The following is a 14,693-nucleotide window of genomic DNA, read 5'->3' on the forward strand; positions in this document are numbered from 1 at the left end:
TGCACAAACAACAGTCAGAGTTTTCCCCACAACCCGCAGGCGTAGGGAGGCGACCCTCTCGTCCACGGGGTAAACTCCAACACAGCGGCGCTCAGCCGGGGCTTGTGAGTATCCCCACACCCGCCCGGCGCCTCACACCCTGGGCAACTCCGGAGAAGAAAAGAGTCCAACCCCTATCCAGGAGTATGGTTCCAGAACCGAGACTGTGCGTAGAGGTAAGCCCCACCAGATCTAACCGGTAGCGCCCCCCCGCACCAGTTCCGGCTCCTTCCCCACAGAGAGGTGACGTTCCACGTCCCCAGAGCCAGCGTCTGCCGCCCGGGTCTGGTCCGTCGAGGCCCCTGACCTTCACTGCCACCCATGTGGCATCGCACCCGACCCCAACGGTTCCTCCCACAGGTGGTGGGCCCATGGGCTGGAGAGATGGGAGCCACGTAGCTTGTTCGGGCTGTGCCCGGCCGGGCTCCGTGGCAAACCCGGCCACCAGGCGCTCGCCGACGAGCCCGCCGTCTGGGCCTGGCTCCAGACGGGGGCCCCGGGCTTCCTCCGGGCAGGGTCACTCCATCTCTACCTTGCTTCTTCATTGGGGTTTTGAACCATTCTTTGTCTGGCCCCTCACCTGAGACCACTTTGCCTTGGGAGACCCTACCAGGAGCACAAAGCTCCAGACAACACAGCCCTCAGGTTCACAGAGACACACAAACCTCTCCACCACGATAAGGTGATGGTTCACGGAGAAGATTACCATACAATAATATTAAATATCCCTTAATAAAGATGTTTATTTTAGTCCTACTTGAATTTGTTTATTCAATATTTGTGTGTCTTTCCAGATATTGTCATATTGTTATATTAATATGAGCCATGGCACTCAAGCCACTTGGTGGTGCATAATCCAAAATTCAGACTGCTCAAATAATTTGGAAAGTATATATGTATTAATTTTTGACTATATTACCCACATGTGTTTGTTTAAAAGGTAAAAAAGGTGATAGGACAGAAGGTGAGAGGACACTGAGTTCAGTCTGATCAGTCTGTTGGCAGGCAGAGAGAAAGCTTTAACCCCCACAGTGTTGTCCCCCTGGGACTCCCTCTGGCTTGAATACAACCTGCCCTTCCACGCACTATTGATGTGTCCATGACTCTGTACTGTGCTCTGACATTGGCCCCCGCTAATGGCACAGTCTGTTCACCGGCAAGCAAACAAGACAGTCAAGGTAGATGTTTAGTCCCTGGCTCATAAATCTGCAGTCAAACAAACATAAGAAGAGAATAACATTTTAGGGAAAGGTTTATTTTAACACGAGAAAACATTGAAAAGGGTGATCATTCAAGACATTGTTCAGTTTTACTACGGTCTTAAGATTTACATGCGGTGCCCTTACAGGTGGCCTCACAGTCACATTCTCAACTTCATTATAGTGAACAGACAAGGGGACTTTTAAAATTGCAGCTCTCTAGAGGTCACGGCACATACGCAGTGACGGAGATGCAGACTTTATAGAGTAGTAAATGGGCCATCCAGTGCAAAGGTGTGGGAGAGAAAAGGGCATTCTCACCAGTGAACGTCAAATAAGAAAGAGGGATTTCATTCTCAGACCCGGGTCTGTCTGGCACGGGTCCAGGAGTCGGGCCTATGCCAAGTGCGTACCACCGACCCTGGCATGGCGGAACTGGGTGAGGATTAACCAGTTACTTTTATATCCCAAGCATTGTTTGACACATACATGACTGTAAGCTTGCCTCGCACCACCGAGTCTGACCTTACTAAAGATACTAAAGTAACACACATACTTCTGATGAATGATGCAGCCTTCTCTTGTGTCGAGCAGTAATCCTGTACATCATCCATCACAGCTTCATCAAAACTGGATTAGTGGTAAAGTAGTTTAAAAGTCTGAAACTTTCAATTTTAATTAAAGCACTAAATCAGGCTGATCAAGGAAGTGTTTTTTAAATGCCTGATTATCTTCCCAAAATGCATCAGCCCTCCAAAGTTCAGCAAATGTGATGTCTGATCCATACTTGAGAAAAACCCCATTAGACCAGTTAAACAACAGATAGCTAGATTTGATTTTGTGTCACTTATGACCTTTCAGAGTTGGTACCGTTGACGTCCGATCAGAGCATGTTTATCAGGCCAATTAGTATAATTATAAATAGAAGAAAAAAAAAGCTGTGACAAAGTGCAAATTTGATCAGTAATTAAATCTGCTACTATAGACCATGTTGCATGACCGAAAGCTCCAGAACAGCTACTAAATAGACTATGGTGAGCTTGTGATTGAAAAATTCAGTTAGTGTTGTGTTAAATACAGCAGTACAGTGTGAAGATGAATGCATGGCATAAATACTGTTTTTCATGAACTGCCATTATTTTTAACATGTAAAAATAAAGTTTCTTCAGTAAAATAAATGACATTGTTTTTGGATTAAAGGTAGAGATGGGCCAATACCAATTCTTCGGTATCGGCCGATACAGAGTACCGATCCGATACCAGTGTGTAATATATTTAATTATGTTTTAACAACTGTATACTACTATCCCTGTATGGATGTGATATTATTTCTATCTTTGTTGTCTTTCTGGCTCAGGTTAAACTCTTTGTGAAACATGAACAAATACAAACAATGAATGCCACAGAACTTTCATTTATTATCCAGTTTGACAGTCCGTTATAACGGAAAAAGAACATAAATAAACTACTTTAACGTAGATTTTCTTTAGGGCTTTATTACGTTGTATCGGATCGGTGCATAAACTCCAGTACTTCCCGATACCAGCGTTTTAAGCGGTATCGGAGCCGATACCAATACTGGTATCGGTATCAGACCATCTCTAATTAAAGGACCTCAACCTTGAGAGTTGCTGTGTGCAACAGGCCCTCGGAGGCCTCTACAATGCAAGAGGATCCCCTCACATGTTGTGTTTGGCAGATTAAATGAGTGTGGAAAGGGAGCTTTGATTGAAGCCCGTCTAAATGACACCTCTTGCTGGATGCATCAGTAATCCCCCCGCTGCGTGTTTGTCACGGGTCGGGCTTGATATGAATAATGTATTGGGAGACATCTGACTAAGAAGCTGGTTAAAGGTGGCGCTCCCTCTAATGACAGCAAACAAGCTCTCTCCCTGACATTTGCAAGGAAATGGGGGGGAGACGGAGTAAAAAGGGGCAAGGGATGATGACAGACAAAGATTGAGGGAGTTAGATATGGATTTTAATTGCAAAGTACTCACTCAATTTGTTTGGCTATAGTACTGTATGTGATGAAATGGGACAAGATGGCTTTGTCTTGCATTGGACAGACGTGACAGCCGCATTGCAACTACAACTACCTGCTATTGGATTAAATAAAGTGTCAGTCCAGATGAAAATAATGCAATCATTCACTGATTGAAACCCCTCTATCATTCAGCAGTACATGAATGTTTTTTGCTGTAGACGGATACACTACAGTGTGTACAGTACCCCTCCTCCACGCTGTTACTTGTAGCCAAGGACGACACAGAGGATTAAAAAAACATGATGGACTCTTCAGAAGAGTTAATTATCTTCACTAGAGCTTCTGTGCGCGAAATTCGCCGGACGACACCATTTTCGAAACCTAGCCATACTGAGAAATACAGAGATAGTTTTGTGGAGCTGATAAGTCTGATTGTCGAGCTTTGTATCAACTCATTTGGCAATGGCTTGAATGTAACGGACGTTCATTATTATAAAAAAAGGCACACACTAAAGCTATAATCATCGTTGCTTGACAACCTTGTTAAGCAGCTGACCAGATCTCAAATTTTAGTAATCTGTAGTTGCTGCTGAACTTGAGATGCTTATACATGCCTTCATCTCATCTTGCATTGACTACTGTAACACACTTTTCTCCTCACTGCTCTTGATCGTCTTCAGTCAATCCAGAATGTTGCCACAAGGATACTCATATGGTCAAATAGATGCTCTCACATTTATTTATGAACATTTATTAGAGGATCAACCCCATGAGATGCAGCATCCCGTTTTCATGGGCGTCCTCAGGATCATGTACAAAACAACAGAACAGCAGAACAACCGAGTAGATACAATCAAACAGAAAAGAGAAGAAGAAAAAAAAAAAAAAAAAAAAAACATAATAAAAAACACGCATGCCCACACTACACACACATAAGCTCTCAATATCCCTACCCCCATCCCTATCACATGTAAAATATCAGAGAAACGACTAATGTAACATATAAAATATTACACAATAATCCCACATATAACTGACAAAGTTAACATCACAATGGACATTTACGTACATAAGCTCATTCATATATATAGCCTACACACATACATAACATGACATATCAATTGCAAATCTGAAAAGCTAGAAACATAGACAAGTATTCTGAAGATGTGTTAACAAAGCAGTTTGGAACAGAGGAAAAGACGTAAGCGAGCGAATAGATGCAGGAAGGCAGTTCCAGTCACGAGAAGCTCTAACACAGAAAGCATATTTCCCAACTTCTCTATTAACTCTAGGGACAGTAAAGAAGATCTGTTCATTGTGACGAAGGCTATATTGTGAACTGTAAGGCACTAAATATTGCGATAAATAATATGGATATTGAAAGTAAATACATTTAAAAATGAACTGAAGCCAATGATATTTTCTTCTGGCTGAGGGTGCAAGCCAGGACAGCTGTTCATACATCACACAATGATGTGTCCTATAGGGGCAGCAAAGGACGAATTGACACAGGCTGTTGTATATCACATCAAGAGAATGTAGACAAGTGGCAGTAGTGTTAGCATATATAATATCTGCATAGTCCAGAATAGGTAGCAACAACTGAGAAACTATTCTTCTCCTAACCTGATAGTTAAAGCAGTCTATTGATTGATATAATGTTTTAAGCCGAAATCTAAGTTTGTTGGTAAGCGCATGTACATGAGCTTTAAATGAAAGATCAGTTTCCAGCCAAACACCAAGAAATTTAAATTTTTTGGTTGGCTCTAGTGGAGAAGAATCCAGAAAATGAAGATTAAGATCATTTCTATCTTTTTTCTGGAAAAGCATACAGTAAGATTTTGATTTATTCAGCAAGAGTTTATGAAATGTCAGCCACTGCTGTACAGAATCAAAGTCATGTTGTAAAGAATAATTTATGTCTGGTATATTTGGTTTGGAGCAATATATAATTGTATCATCAGCATAAAGATGAATATCACATCTTGAACAACAGAGTGGCAAGTCATTAATAAAAATGGAAAATAATAAAGGGCCAAGTGAAGAACCCTGGGGTATGCCTTTATCTACACCTGTAAAATTCGACTGACTGCCCCCGAAGGACACACACTGACGGCGATGATGAAAATATGAGTTGAACCAAAGAAGAGATGTACGGGAGAGGCCAATTGAATATAGTTTATCCAGAAGCAGATAATGATCAACTAAATCAAATGCATTTGTAAGATCTAAAAAGATGGCACCAGTACACATATAAAAAAATATATATATTTTAAAAAAATATATATAATTTGTAAATTTCAAAAGAGCAGTGGTAGTTGAGAAATGTTTCCTGAAACCTGACTGGCATTGAGATAGTAAGTCGTTATGAGACAAATGGTTAGATAATTGATCAAAGATAATTTTCTCAAAAACTTTTACGATACTATTAATTATTGAGATAGGTCTGAAATTGTTCATATTTAGGGTGTCCCCTCCTTTATGTAATGGAATGACTTTTGCGCACTTCCATGCCAGAGGCACTTCACAAGTTAAAAATGACAAGTTAAAAATGACAAGTTAAAAATGACAAGTTAAAAATGACAAGTTAAAGAGTTCAGCCAATGGAGAAGATAGGACATGTGAAGAAAGTTTGATAAACTTACCCTCAATGCCGTCAGGGCCAGGTCCACTACTAGAGGATAGCTTGCTAATGGCCAGCTGGACATCAGCTGAGTTAACCTGTCGAAATGTGAAAGAACTATTGTAGGGCTGAGGATTAACAGTCGACTTATAAGGATAGAGCGATGACTGTACCTGTGGTGTTTGGGAGAAATGCAGACTAAACGCATTGGAGATCACTGCTGGATCATTAACAATTTTATTATTGATTGTCATGTTACTCGTAGTACTGTTGGACTTACCAAGTAAGGTATTCATTTTTTTCCAAAATTGTTTCGGATTGCTTAAGTCATTAGACAAACTATTTCTGTAGTAATTGGCTTTAGCATTTCTTGTTTGGGTGGTACACGTGTTTCGTAGCTGTTTGTATTCCTCCCAATCACTAGCAAGTTTTGTATATTTGTGTTTATTCCAAGCCCTATCCCTCTGTTTAAACGGACTGATATCACCCCGGTATTTACGTCTCTTCGCTGGCTCCCTGTTTCATATAGGATTCAGTTTAAAATGTTCACTCTTATGTACAGAGCATTACATGGTCACACTCCTGCATATGTGGCTGAGCTACTTCACCCATATTCATGCGCTTCCTTTCTAAATATGTAAAATTTACGGTCCACTGTTTCTGTGGATTCTTTTAAAAATCAGATAAAGACCTACCTGTTTAGACAGGCGTTTGGTTGACCTGTATGCAGTCTGCACTTTCACTATGATTGTGTAATTATTGCTTTCTGTTCTTGCACGGCACATATGCAGTTTACAACAATAACTGTGGCCAGTTTATCTGCTACTCAAAATATGTAGTGATTTTATTTCAAACAATGGGTACAGGATTTCACACAGAAATACACAAAGGCAGGCTTCACAGTTCTTCGTGGAGACCGTCCGTTTCGTCATCTGAACTGTAGCTAGCTCTAATTAACGTTAAAGGTCCCATGGCATGAAAATTTCACTTTATGAGGTTTTTTAACATTAATATGCCCCCCCCCCCCTTTAGATACAGTATTAGGGGACCACTAAGACCTATATAAAAGCATCCAAAGAGCACCATGTCATGGGACCTTTTACTCCCTGAGTTGGCTAAAATGTCTGTCTCCAGCTGACTTTTTAATGTTTCCATCTCATGAGTTTTAAAACAAGAACCATATAAAAGGGCCATAAATATGCACTTTAAGGCTACATACATGATATACATGTACCAGGCAAAAAGCACAAAGTGACTTTTTTTTCTTGCTCAAATTAAATTATTCTTTGCTTGATAATAATTTACCACACTAAATATAACTTATGTGCATGCAAAAATTTTGTTTGTGCTCAGAATGCCCCATCGCATGCTCAATATAAAGGCATAAAGAGTTGTGCAGACAGTGGGGAAGTCTTTTGGGAACTCATTTGGAGTCCTGTTTTTATAGGTGGATATGGCAAGCTTCATTATTTTACATTCCAAATCCCTAGGATAAAATTTTCAGACCCATTAATGACTGCCCAGACACAATTGTGAAGAGGTAGAAGAATAAGCATCAAGGGATTAAAGTGATCACACAGTTGTTTTTGTTAAAAGGATTATGAACTAAATATTAAAGCAATATCATGGACATACACCCTTCATTAAAGGTCCCATGGCATGAAAATTTCACTTTTATGAGGGTTTTTAACATTAATATGTGTTCCCCCAGCCTGCCTATGGTCCCCCAGTGGCTAGGAATGGCGATAGGTGTAAACTGAGCCCTGGGTATCCTGCTCTGCCTTTTGAGAAAATGAAAGCTCAGATGGGCTGATCTGGAATCTTCTCCTTATGAGGTCATAAGGAGCGAGGTTACCTCCCCTTTCTCTGCTTTTACCGCCCAGAGAATTTGGCCCACTCATGAGAGAGAGACATCATGGCTTTCAAACAAGCAAAGTGGCAGTTGGTCAAGGTCACAACATAATAAGGAAAGCTCATTGTGGGACTGGCTCTAGTGGCTGTAATTCTGCACCAAGGCTGAATTTCAGGAAAGAGACGTCTGATACAGTATTAGGGGACCACTAAGGCCTATATAAAAGCATCCAAAGAGCACCATGTTATGGGACCTTTAAACCTTAATGAATATTGTTGGTTCCTTTTATTATGACCCTAAACTATTGATGTTTTAAATCTGTTAATATTCATCCTATATAATTTAATCTTTGACAGCATTGTCCTATTTGAATCTCAGAAGAAGATGCCGATCGTTATCGCTATAGCAGCCTAACTTCCATTCTGCAACTCTTACACTTGATCTGATTAAGGCTGCAGCGGTTTGCCCTTGGGCAACGTTGGTAGCCTTGCACGGGGAGAGATAACCCGATCTCTACTCCTCTCTGGCTCACAGTCCAATTTAGCAGCTCAGAACTATGAATAAATCTAACACTTCCATAATTGAATTCTTCAAACAGGCTAGATTTTCAAGGTTAGGCCCAAATGCAAATCCATTTTCCAGCTTTAACAATGAAAAGTCATTTTCATTGATCTTAAAGAGAAAATAATGTACAAGAACAATTAACAGTCAGTTGTCAGTCTTTGTTGTGTGATGCATACTCATTTACTATAGAGGTTGTTTTTTTTTTTTTTACATAAATGCCATTCTACTATAATTATTGTCCCAAAATGAATGATTCATTTTATATCTTGCCATTTTTCTTTATTCTTTGTTGTTTGTGTCTTGTAAGTGTAAAAACAGAAAAATAAGAGATGTAGAGATGTAATTATGGCTCCCACCTACATCATCTCCGGCCCTAACAAAGTTTATATTAATACTTGTCTAATTCTGCCTTCAAGAGACTCATGGAATGATAAATTCCATTAATTGTTTGCAGGGTTAGTTAGTATTTATTCGGCACGGTTTCCCTAATTATTTCTCTGGACATGTTTTGTCTTGTGCATAATTCTCCGCTCCTCAGGGACAGTGTGGTGAGTGGGTGTGCTGAGAGAGCTGGCTAATGGGGGATGGCACTGAATACCAATGCTCAGACCAGTCAGTCCTTGCACAAGGTGTGTGTGTGTGTGTGTGTGTGTGTGTGTGTGTGTGTGTGTGTGTGTGTGTGTGTGTGTGTGTGTGTGTGTGTGTGTGTGTGTGTGTGTGTGTGTGTGTGTGTGTGTGTGTGTGTGTGTGTGTGTGTGTGTGTGTGTGTGTGTGTGTGTGTGTGCATCCCGTCTGGATCGAAACCCTGCCCTTCCTGTGCTAAAATAAACCCACCTTGGGAAGTTGAGGACCTCGCACAGAGCGCTGAGTGTTACACCTTTTCGATTTTCTTCATATCATATCGTGCACATGCATGCAGTATGTGACTTTGTGCAGTGCACTGAATAGACTGAAAACCATAAAGAACATAAGAATAACTGTTTTAGGATGCATTTATTTAGACTTTATTTCAGCAATATGTATGCCTCTACTCAACTATGTTATGTGAATGAAAATTCCCTATTATTAAATTACTTTTTATTTTCGGCGAATGTTTGGCTGGCTGAAAACAAACAAACAAACATGAAATAAAGAAAGCAAGCTTATTTCCAGAGCTCAATCTGCATGAAGATGTAGTTGAGAGCTTCAAAAAAATTGTTAAACTATTACGTCTTTAACAAATACATAGCATCTTTCTAAGTAGCCTATATAAAATGGTAATTTGTAATTTGCACAGCTCTTTGAGTAGCCTAGATGTTCACTGTATATTTGTCTTCTACCTGTTTTAACCCTGTGTTTGTTGTGTGTCTCTGTTGTAACTCCTGCAGCAATTTCTCTCTGTGTCCAAAACTAATTTCTCCTTAGGGAGACTAATAAAGATACTTTGACTTTTACTTTTGACTTTGACATCTACTAGTACCAAATACCGCAGCATTTATAGCCTAAAATAGTTTGCACCGCCTAGTTTGCATATGCCAACAAACAACATGAAAACAATACACAGCCATAATACATAAAAACACCCTGCCACATTGTCATGATTGTCAATTATGTTGTATGACTGCTCTATAGGCTACGGTTTCTCAGTCAATGATGGATCTTTTTCTCGTTTAGGCACCATTTGGAAGTTTATTGTTTTAACTACATACCAACGTATCATGTTCTAAGAACGTTTGTTTTAACGAGATGTGCAGGTTTTGTGAAATGGCAAGAATGTTTTGTGATATAGGAAGATAAAGTTGGTGGTAGCAATGCGCTGCCGTAGAGCTCTAACTGGCTTCCTATCCCAAAGTTGAACTGATCATATTACTACACAATAATAAAGTATTTTCTATCTTAACCTTTTGCTCTGTTTTTCTCCCTCCATCACATCCTCTTCCACCATCTGCAGCTCATAGTGGAGAAGACCACAGACTTCCCCTCTGCTGAGTTCTCCCTGGTGGAGGATGTGGCTCTGCACTTCACCTGTTTGATGGACAGGCTGAACGAGCAGCGTCTCTTCCAGCCTGACCTGTGTGACGTCGACATCGTTCTGGTGCGTCAGCACAGCACCTTCCCGGCCCACAAGGGCGTGCTGGCGGCCTACAGCCCTTTCTTCCACTCCCTTTTTGCGCAAAGCAAACAGCTGCGGCGGGTGGACCTGTCGCTGGACGCCCTGACCTCACAGGGCCTGCAGCAAATCCTCAACTTCATTTACACCTCCAAACTGCTGGTGAGCAGCCGCACTGTCCGCGACGTGTTCAACGCCGCTGCCCTGCTCCAGATGAGCGACATCGCAGCCTCCTGTCGCGACCTCATCAGCAGCCACTCGCTGAGAAGCACCTGCGCAGATATGGCCAATCAGGAAGGGCTCAGTGGCGGTGACCCAGCAGGTGTAGCGATGCCCTCCAGCCAGCTGTACCCGGAGATCAAACAGGAGTCAGAGCTGGGGAGGGTGTACAAGAGGGAAGGCAGCAGCCCGTTCTCTGTTAGAGTGGAGGACGCAGGCAAGACGGCCTCCCAGCAGAAGTATTACCAGAAGGAGGACGGGTCAGGGGGCGGGGCTAGCACGGGTGTGGCCACTTTGTGCAAAGTCGAGAGCAATGGAGAGGAATCAAAGACCGCAGATGGCCACGCCTCCTTCAACAGAGACCAGATCATTGTTGAAGTCAACCTCAACAACCAGACCCTTAATGTGTCAAAGGGGTCGGAGAGCAAATCAGCAAGCATCACAGAGGCGCCCACCATGTTTGGTTGTTGCCACGACAACGGGATAGATTCAGAAGACGATGAGGAGGACGGGGCAGAGAATGACGACACAGTGGGAGAAGAGGATGACGATGAGCTAAAGAGGGGGGACATACTGGGTCAGAGCAGCGAGGAGGAAGACGAGGAGGAAGACGAGGAAGAGGAGGAGAACTCCCTAAACATTCCAGGCTTTGAGCAAGCGGCCATGATGGATCGACCTCGCCGGGGCACCAGAGCCTTTGCCATGGCGGGTACAACCGCCTCGATGCGGCAGACACTGGCAGAGGCCACGCTAGCCAACCAGCGGCAGGGCGGGAAGAGGGCGCTGGATGCAGAGGGCCTGGGCCAGAAAGTGAGGCTGGAGGAGAAGCAACATTTCCCGTGTAAGAAATGTCCTCGCGTCTTCAACAATCGCTGGTACCTGGAAAAACACATGAACGTCACTCACAACCGCATGCAGATCTGCAATAACTGTGGGAAACGCTTCCTGCTGGAGAGCGAGCTGCTGCTGCACCAACAGACCGACTGTGAGAAGAGCATCCAGGTATGATCCAACCACCATATGATCAAAGACATCCCCCTCACTAAATCCTAGTTTTGTGCTCCCGCAGCAAAATCTATTCATTTTAATGGATTAGCAGCGATCAGTGGATTTGCAAGTGGGGGGCCAAGTAAATCCATGCACATTTTTAACGTTGAGTTCAACTTAGTAAAATTTGACGAACAGTTGACCAATAGCAAGCCGCCTTGACAGTGCTGACCTTTTGAGAGAACGGAGAGCCAAAATGGAGAAAGCTATTGTAGCTTTGATGCACCATCCACTTTTATTCAACCCTCCGCTGTCGGGGGTTAACTGCTCCACAAAAGAGAAATTATTTTCAGACAGTTTTATGTTTATTCAAATAATGTCTTTTGAATAAACTGTGTGAACGTATTGTCTTGTTACGACCAAGCTTGCTGAATGAGCTAGATAGCCAGTTAGCAAACTTATTTGCTTTGAGATTTTTTATTCCCTCTTCAGTAAAACTTGAATGAAATGATCCTGATGGTTCAGTACAGAGAAAATGGAAAGAAAGTAGTCACCAGTATTGGGAAAGTTCACTTTCTACACAAACTAGTTCAAAGTTGCTGCTTCGTCACCTCCATGCTGCTTTTTGTTTTGATGACGCATGCGGCGGTGCGACACTGGTGGCTGCTGTTGCCAGATTGGGTGTTTTTTCCGCTAAATATTAAGGCCTGTTTACGGTGTGTTTTAGCCGGGTTTTCGCCTGGAAGGCTCTATAGAAATCTGGCACCCTATTGAACGAAGTTAAACTGACACCAGAATGAAGGAGTTCACAGTAACGTTCATCAGGCAGTAATACAGTACGTTCAGTTCACGTTCGCTGAGTTCATGAACAGGTACAACACTGGTAGTCACTACATCATTAAACTACTTCGACAACATATTTTGTGGAGACGCATGGATGAGTTTTGCTGTGCCACTTTTTGCTGTGACAAGGCCTTTGCAGTTACAATTTAAATAAGTCGCTAAAATCTATGTAACCCTCCGGCCAGCTGTCATTAGCAGGATGAAAGAAGCTCAGAGTTCATAAAAGTGCTTACACCCTTCATCTGGGTCACCTTTTGCTGTTAACACATGCTTCGTGAGCAACAGCAAAGGATTTGGGCTATTTTCTGCCCTTGGTTTTGCTAGCTGAGGCTGTATGCAGCTTAACACAAAAGCTCTGCAGACACTCCTCTGGGTTGAAAAAAAAAAAATCATTCCTCCTCTGCATGTTTTAAGGGGGGAAACTTAGAATTTATGTTTTGATTTAGAGGTGACGTGTATATTATTTTCCTACAAAGATGCCGTAAATTAAACACAGTCCGAGTTAAGGCAAATAAAGGATAATACTTTTGATACAAGAATAGATTTTGGCTAAATATGGAAATCCAATATCCTCTGCTGTCGAGTATAAAGTCTATATCCGTGAAACTTAATATGATTTTCAGTGGGGTTATTGCCTTAATAATACAGGACTTAACACCGCTTGTCTAATTGTTTAGCTAAACTAAAAGTATTATAGAAGGCACTTTGACTGCTTTTATCATAATATGTTCCTCACATATGACACAAACCTCTACCCTTTGTTATACTAGTATTCTCTGTGTTTAAAGTATTATTTAGTTAATAATTAGTACATTCACAGTTGCGATCACGTAAATAAATTAACACCGGTCAGAGTCAATAACTCAGTCAACTGGCACGCAACTGGCATACTAAATTCTGATCTTTCTCAGTACCTCCACCCTGCAGTGAGCAGCTGGACTCCTGCTGTGGTTTTGGAGATCATTTGCTGCTTTAATCTACTGACTCTAACTGCTTTTTTGGTACAGTGCACGCTCAAGTATCTGTGTAAGCTCACACACCTGGATTGTGTTTGTAAAGACTGTTCCAGAGGATACCCAAAACTACTCCTCTTCTGTTTTTTTCTGTTTTTCTCTAAGTGTGTAACCTGTGGCAAGGCCTTCAAAAAGCTGTGGTCGTTACACGAGCATAACAAGATCGTCCATGGCTACGCCGAGAAGAAGTTCTCCTGCGAGATCTGTGAGAAGAAGTTTTACACCATGGCTCATGTCAGGAAGCACATGGTCGGTGAGTGGCATTGACATCAACGATGCTGGTTGGTCGCTTTGTTCTCAGTTGTTACTTCAGGCTTCCTTTTCCACTGATTGTTGTGCAGGATTTGTTTTGGGTGTTGCTTTCCTCTTCCACTTTTGGGGAGATAAGCATCTTGTTTCCCAGACAGCCTTACCTCATTCCCTGTGTACATCTGTGTTTCAGTGGTAAAAGAATGGTTGGTATAAAGTACCCTATGTCATTGAGTCCTATTTATCCTTCCTACTGAAGGAGTGACTTGAGAGGTTGATGTGGAAACTTCAGAGTAAATTGATTATCTACAAGATGAGACATCCATTGTTCTCAACATCATAATTAGCCAATGAAAAGGCATCAGTATTGTTCTTTTAGTGCTATTTTAGGGTAGTAGTTTGCTTATTTGTCCTCCTGCTGCTATTGAGTGGCTCAATATTACACACAATTAATGTGTGTGTGTGTGTGTGTGTGTGTGTGTGTGTGTGTGTGTGTGTGTGTGTGTGTGTGTGTGTGTGTGTGTGTGTGTGTGTGTGTGTGTGTGTGTGTGTGTGTGTGTGTGTGTGATTTGTGTGTGTGTGTGTGTAGCCCATACGAAGGACATGCCGTTCACCTGTGAGACTTGCGGGAAGTCATTCAAGCGCAGCATGTCCCTGAAGGTTCACTCTCTGCAGCACTCAGGAGAGAAACCCTTCAAGTGTGAGGTTTGAGCTCCTTTAATACACTGCTGCTGCTGTTCTCCACTTAACTCACACAAAGAGTTTTACTCCAACTCAGATATCCACCATTTTAAAACCTGTAATTTTTGGAATTGCATGGTGTCTAGAATTGTATTTAGATGTAATTGTCTCTTTATGGGCGTTGCTTGTAATGTTAAGCTCAAGGAATCCAGATATGGTAGGGATGTGCTGATCAAAGAAAAATCATTATCATAAACAAATCATTTTGTTATGTTTATACACCAGGAACCCCATTAAAACTGTTTTGTGTGTTGCTTTCTGGCATCATTCTCACTCAACACCACACTT

The 14,693-nt window shown here is 42.0% G+C and overlaps 1 protein-coding gene across 1 annotated transcript in view; it reads left to right on the forward strand.

Annotated features, from left to right (window-relative positions):
• zbtb47b (zinc finger and BTB domain containing 47b) overlaps positions 1 to 14,693 on the forward strand; it is a 31,875-nt gene that overhangs the window by 12,841 nt on the left and 4,341 nt on the right. Inside the window, exons 2-4 of the mRNA XM_028569315.1 lie at positions 10,195 to 11,574; positions 13,521 to 13,668; positions 14,254 to 14,369. Of these exons, the coding sequence (XP_028425116.1) occupies positions 10,195 to 11,574; positions 13,521 to 13,668; positions 14,254 to 14,369 (1,644 nt within the window). The remainder of the gene's footprint in view (positions 1 to 10,194; positions 11,575 to 13,520; positions 13,669 to 14,253; positions 14,370 to 14,693) is intronic.

Source organism: Perca flavescens, chromosome 22 (genome assembly GCF_004354835.1).
Source record: "Perca flavescens isolate YP-PL-M2 chromosome 22, PFLA_1.0, whole genome shotgun sequence".
Lineage (NCBI taxonomy): Eukaryota > Metazoa > Chordata > Actinopteri > Perciformes > Percidae > Perca > Perca flavescens.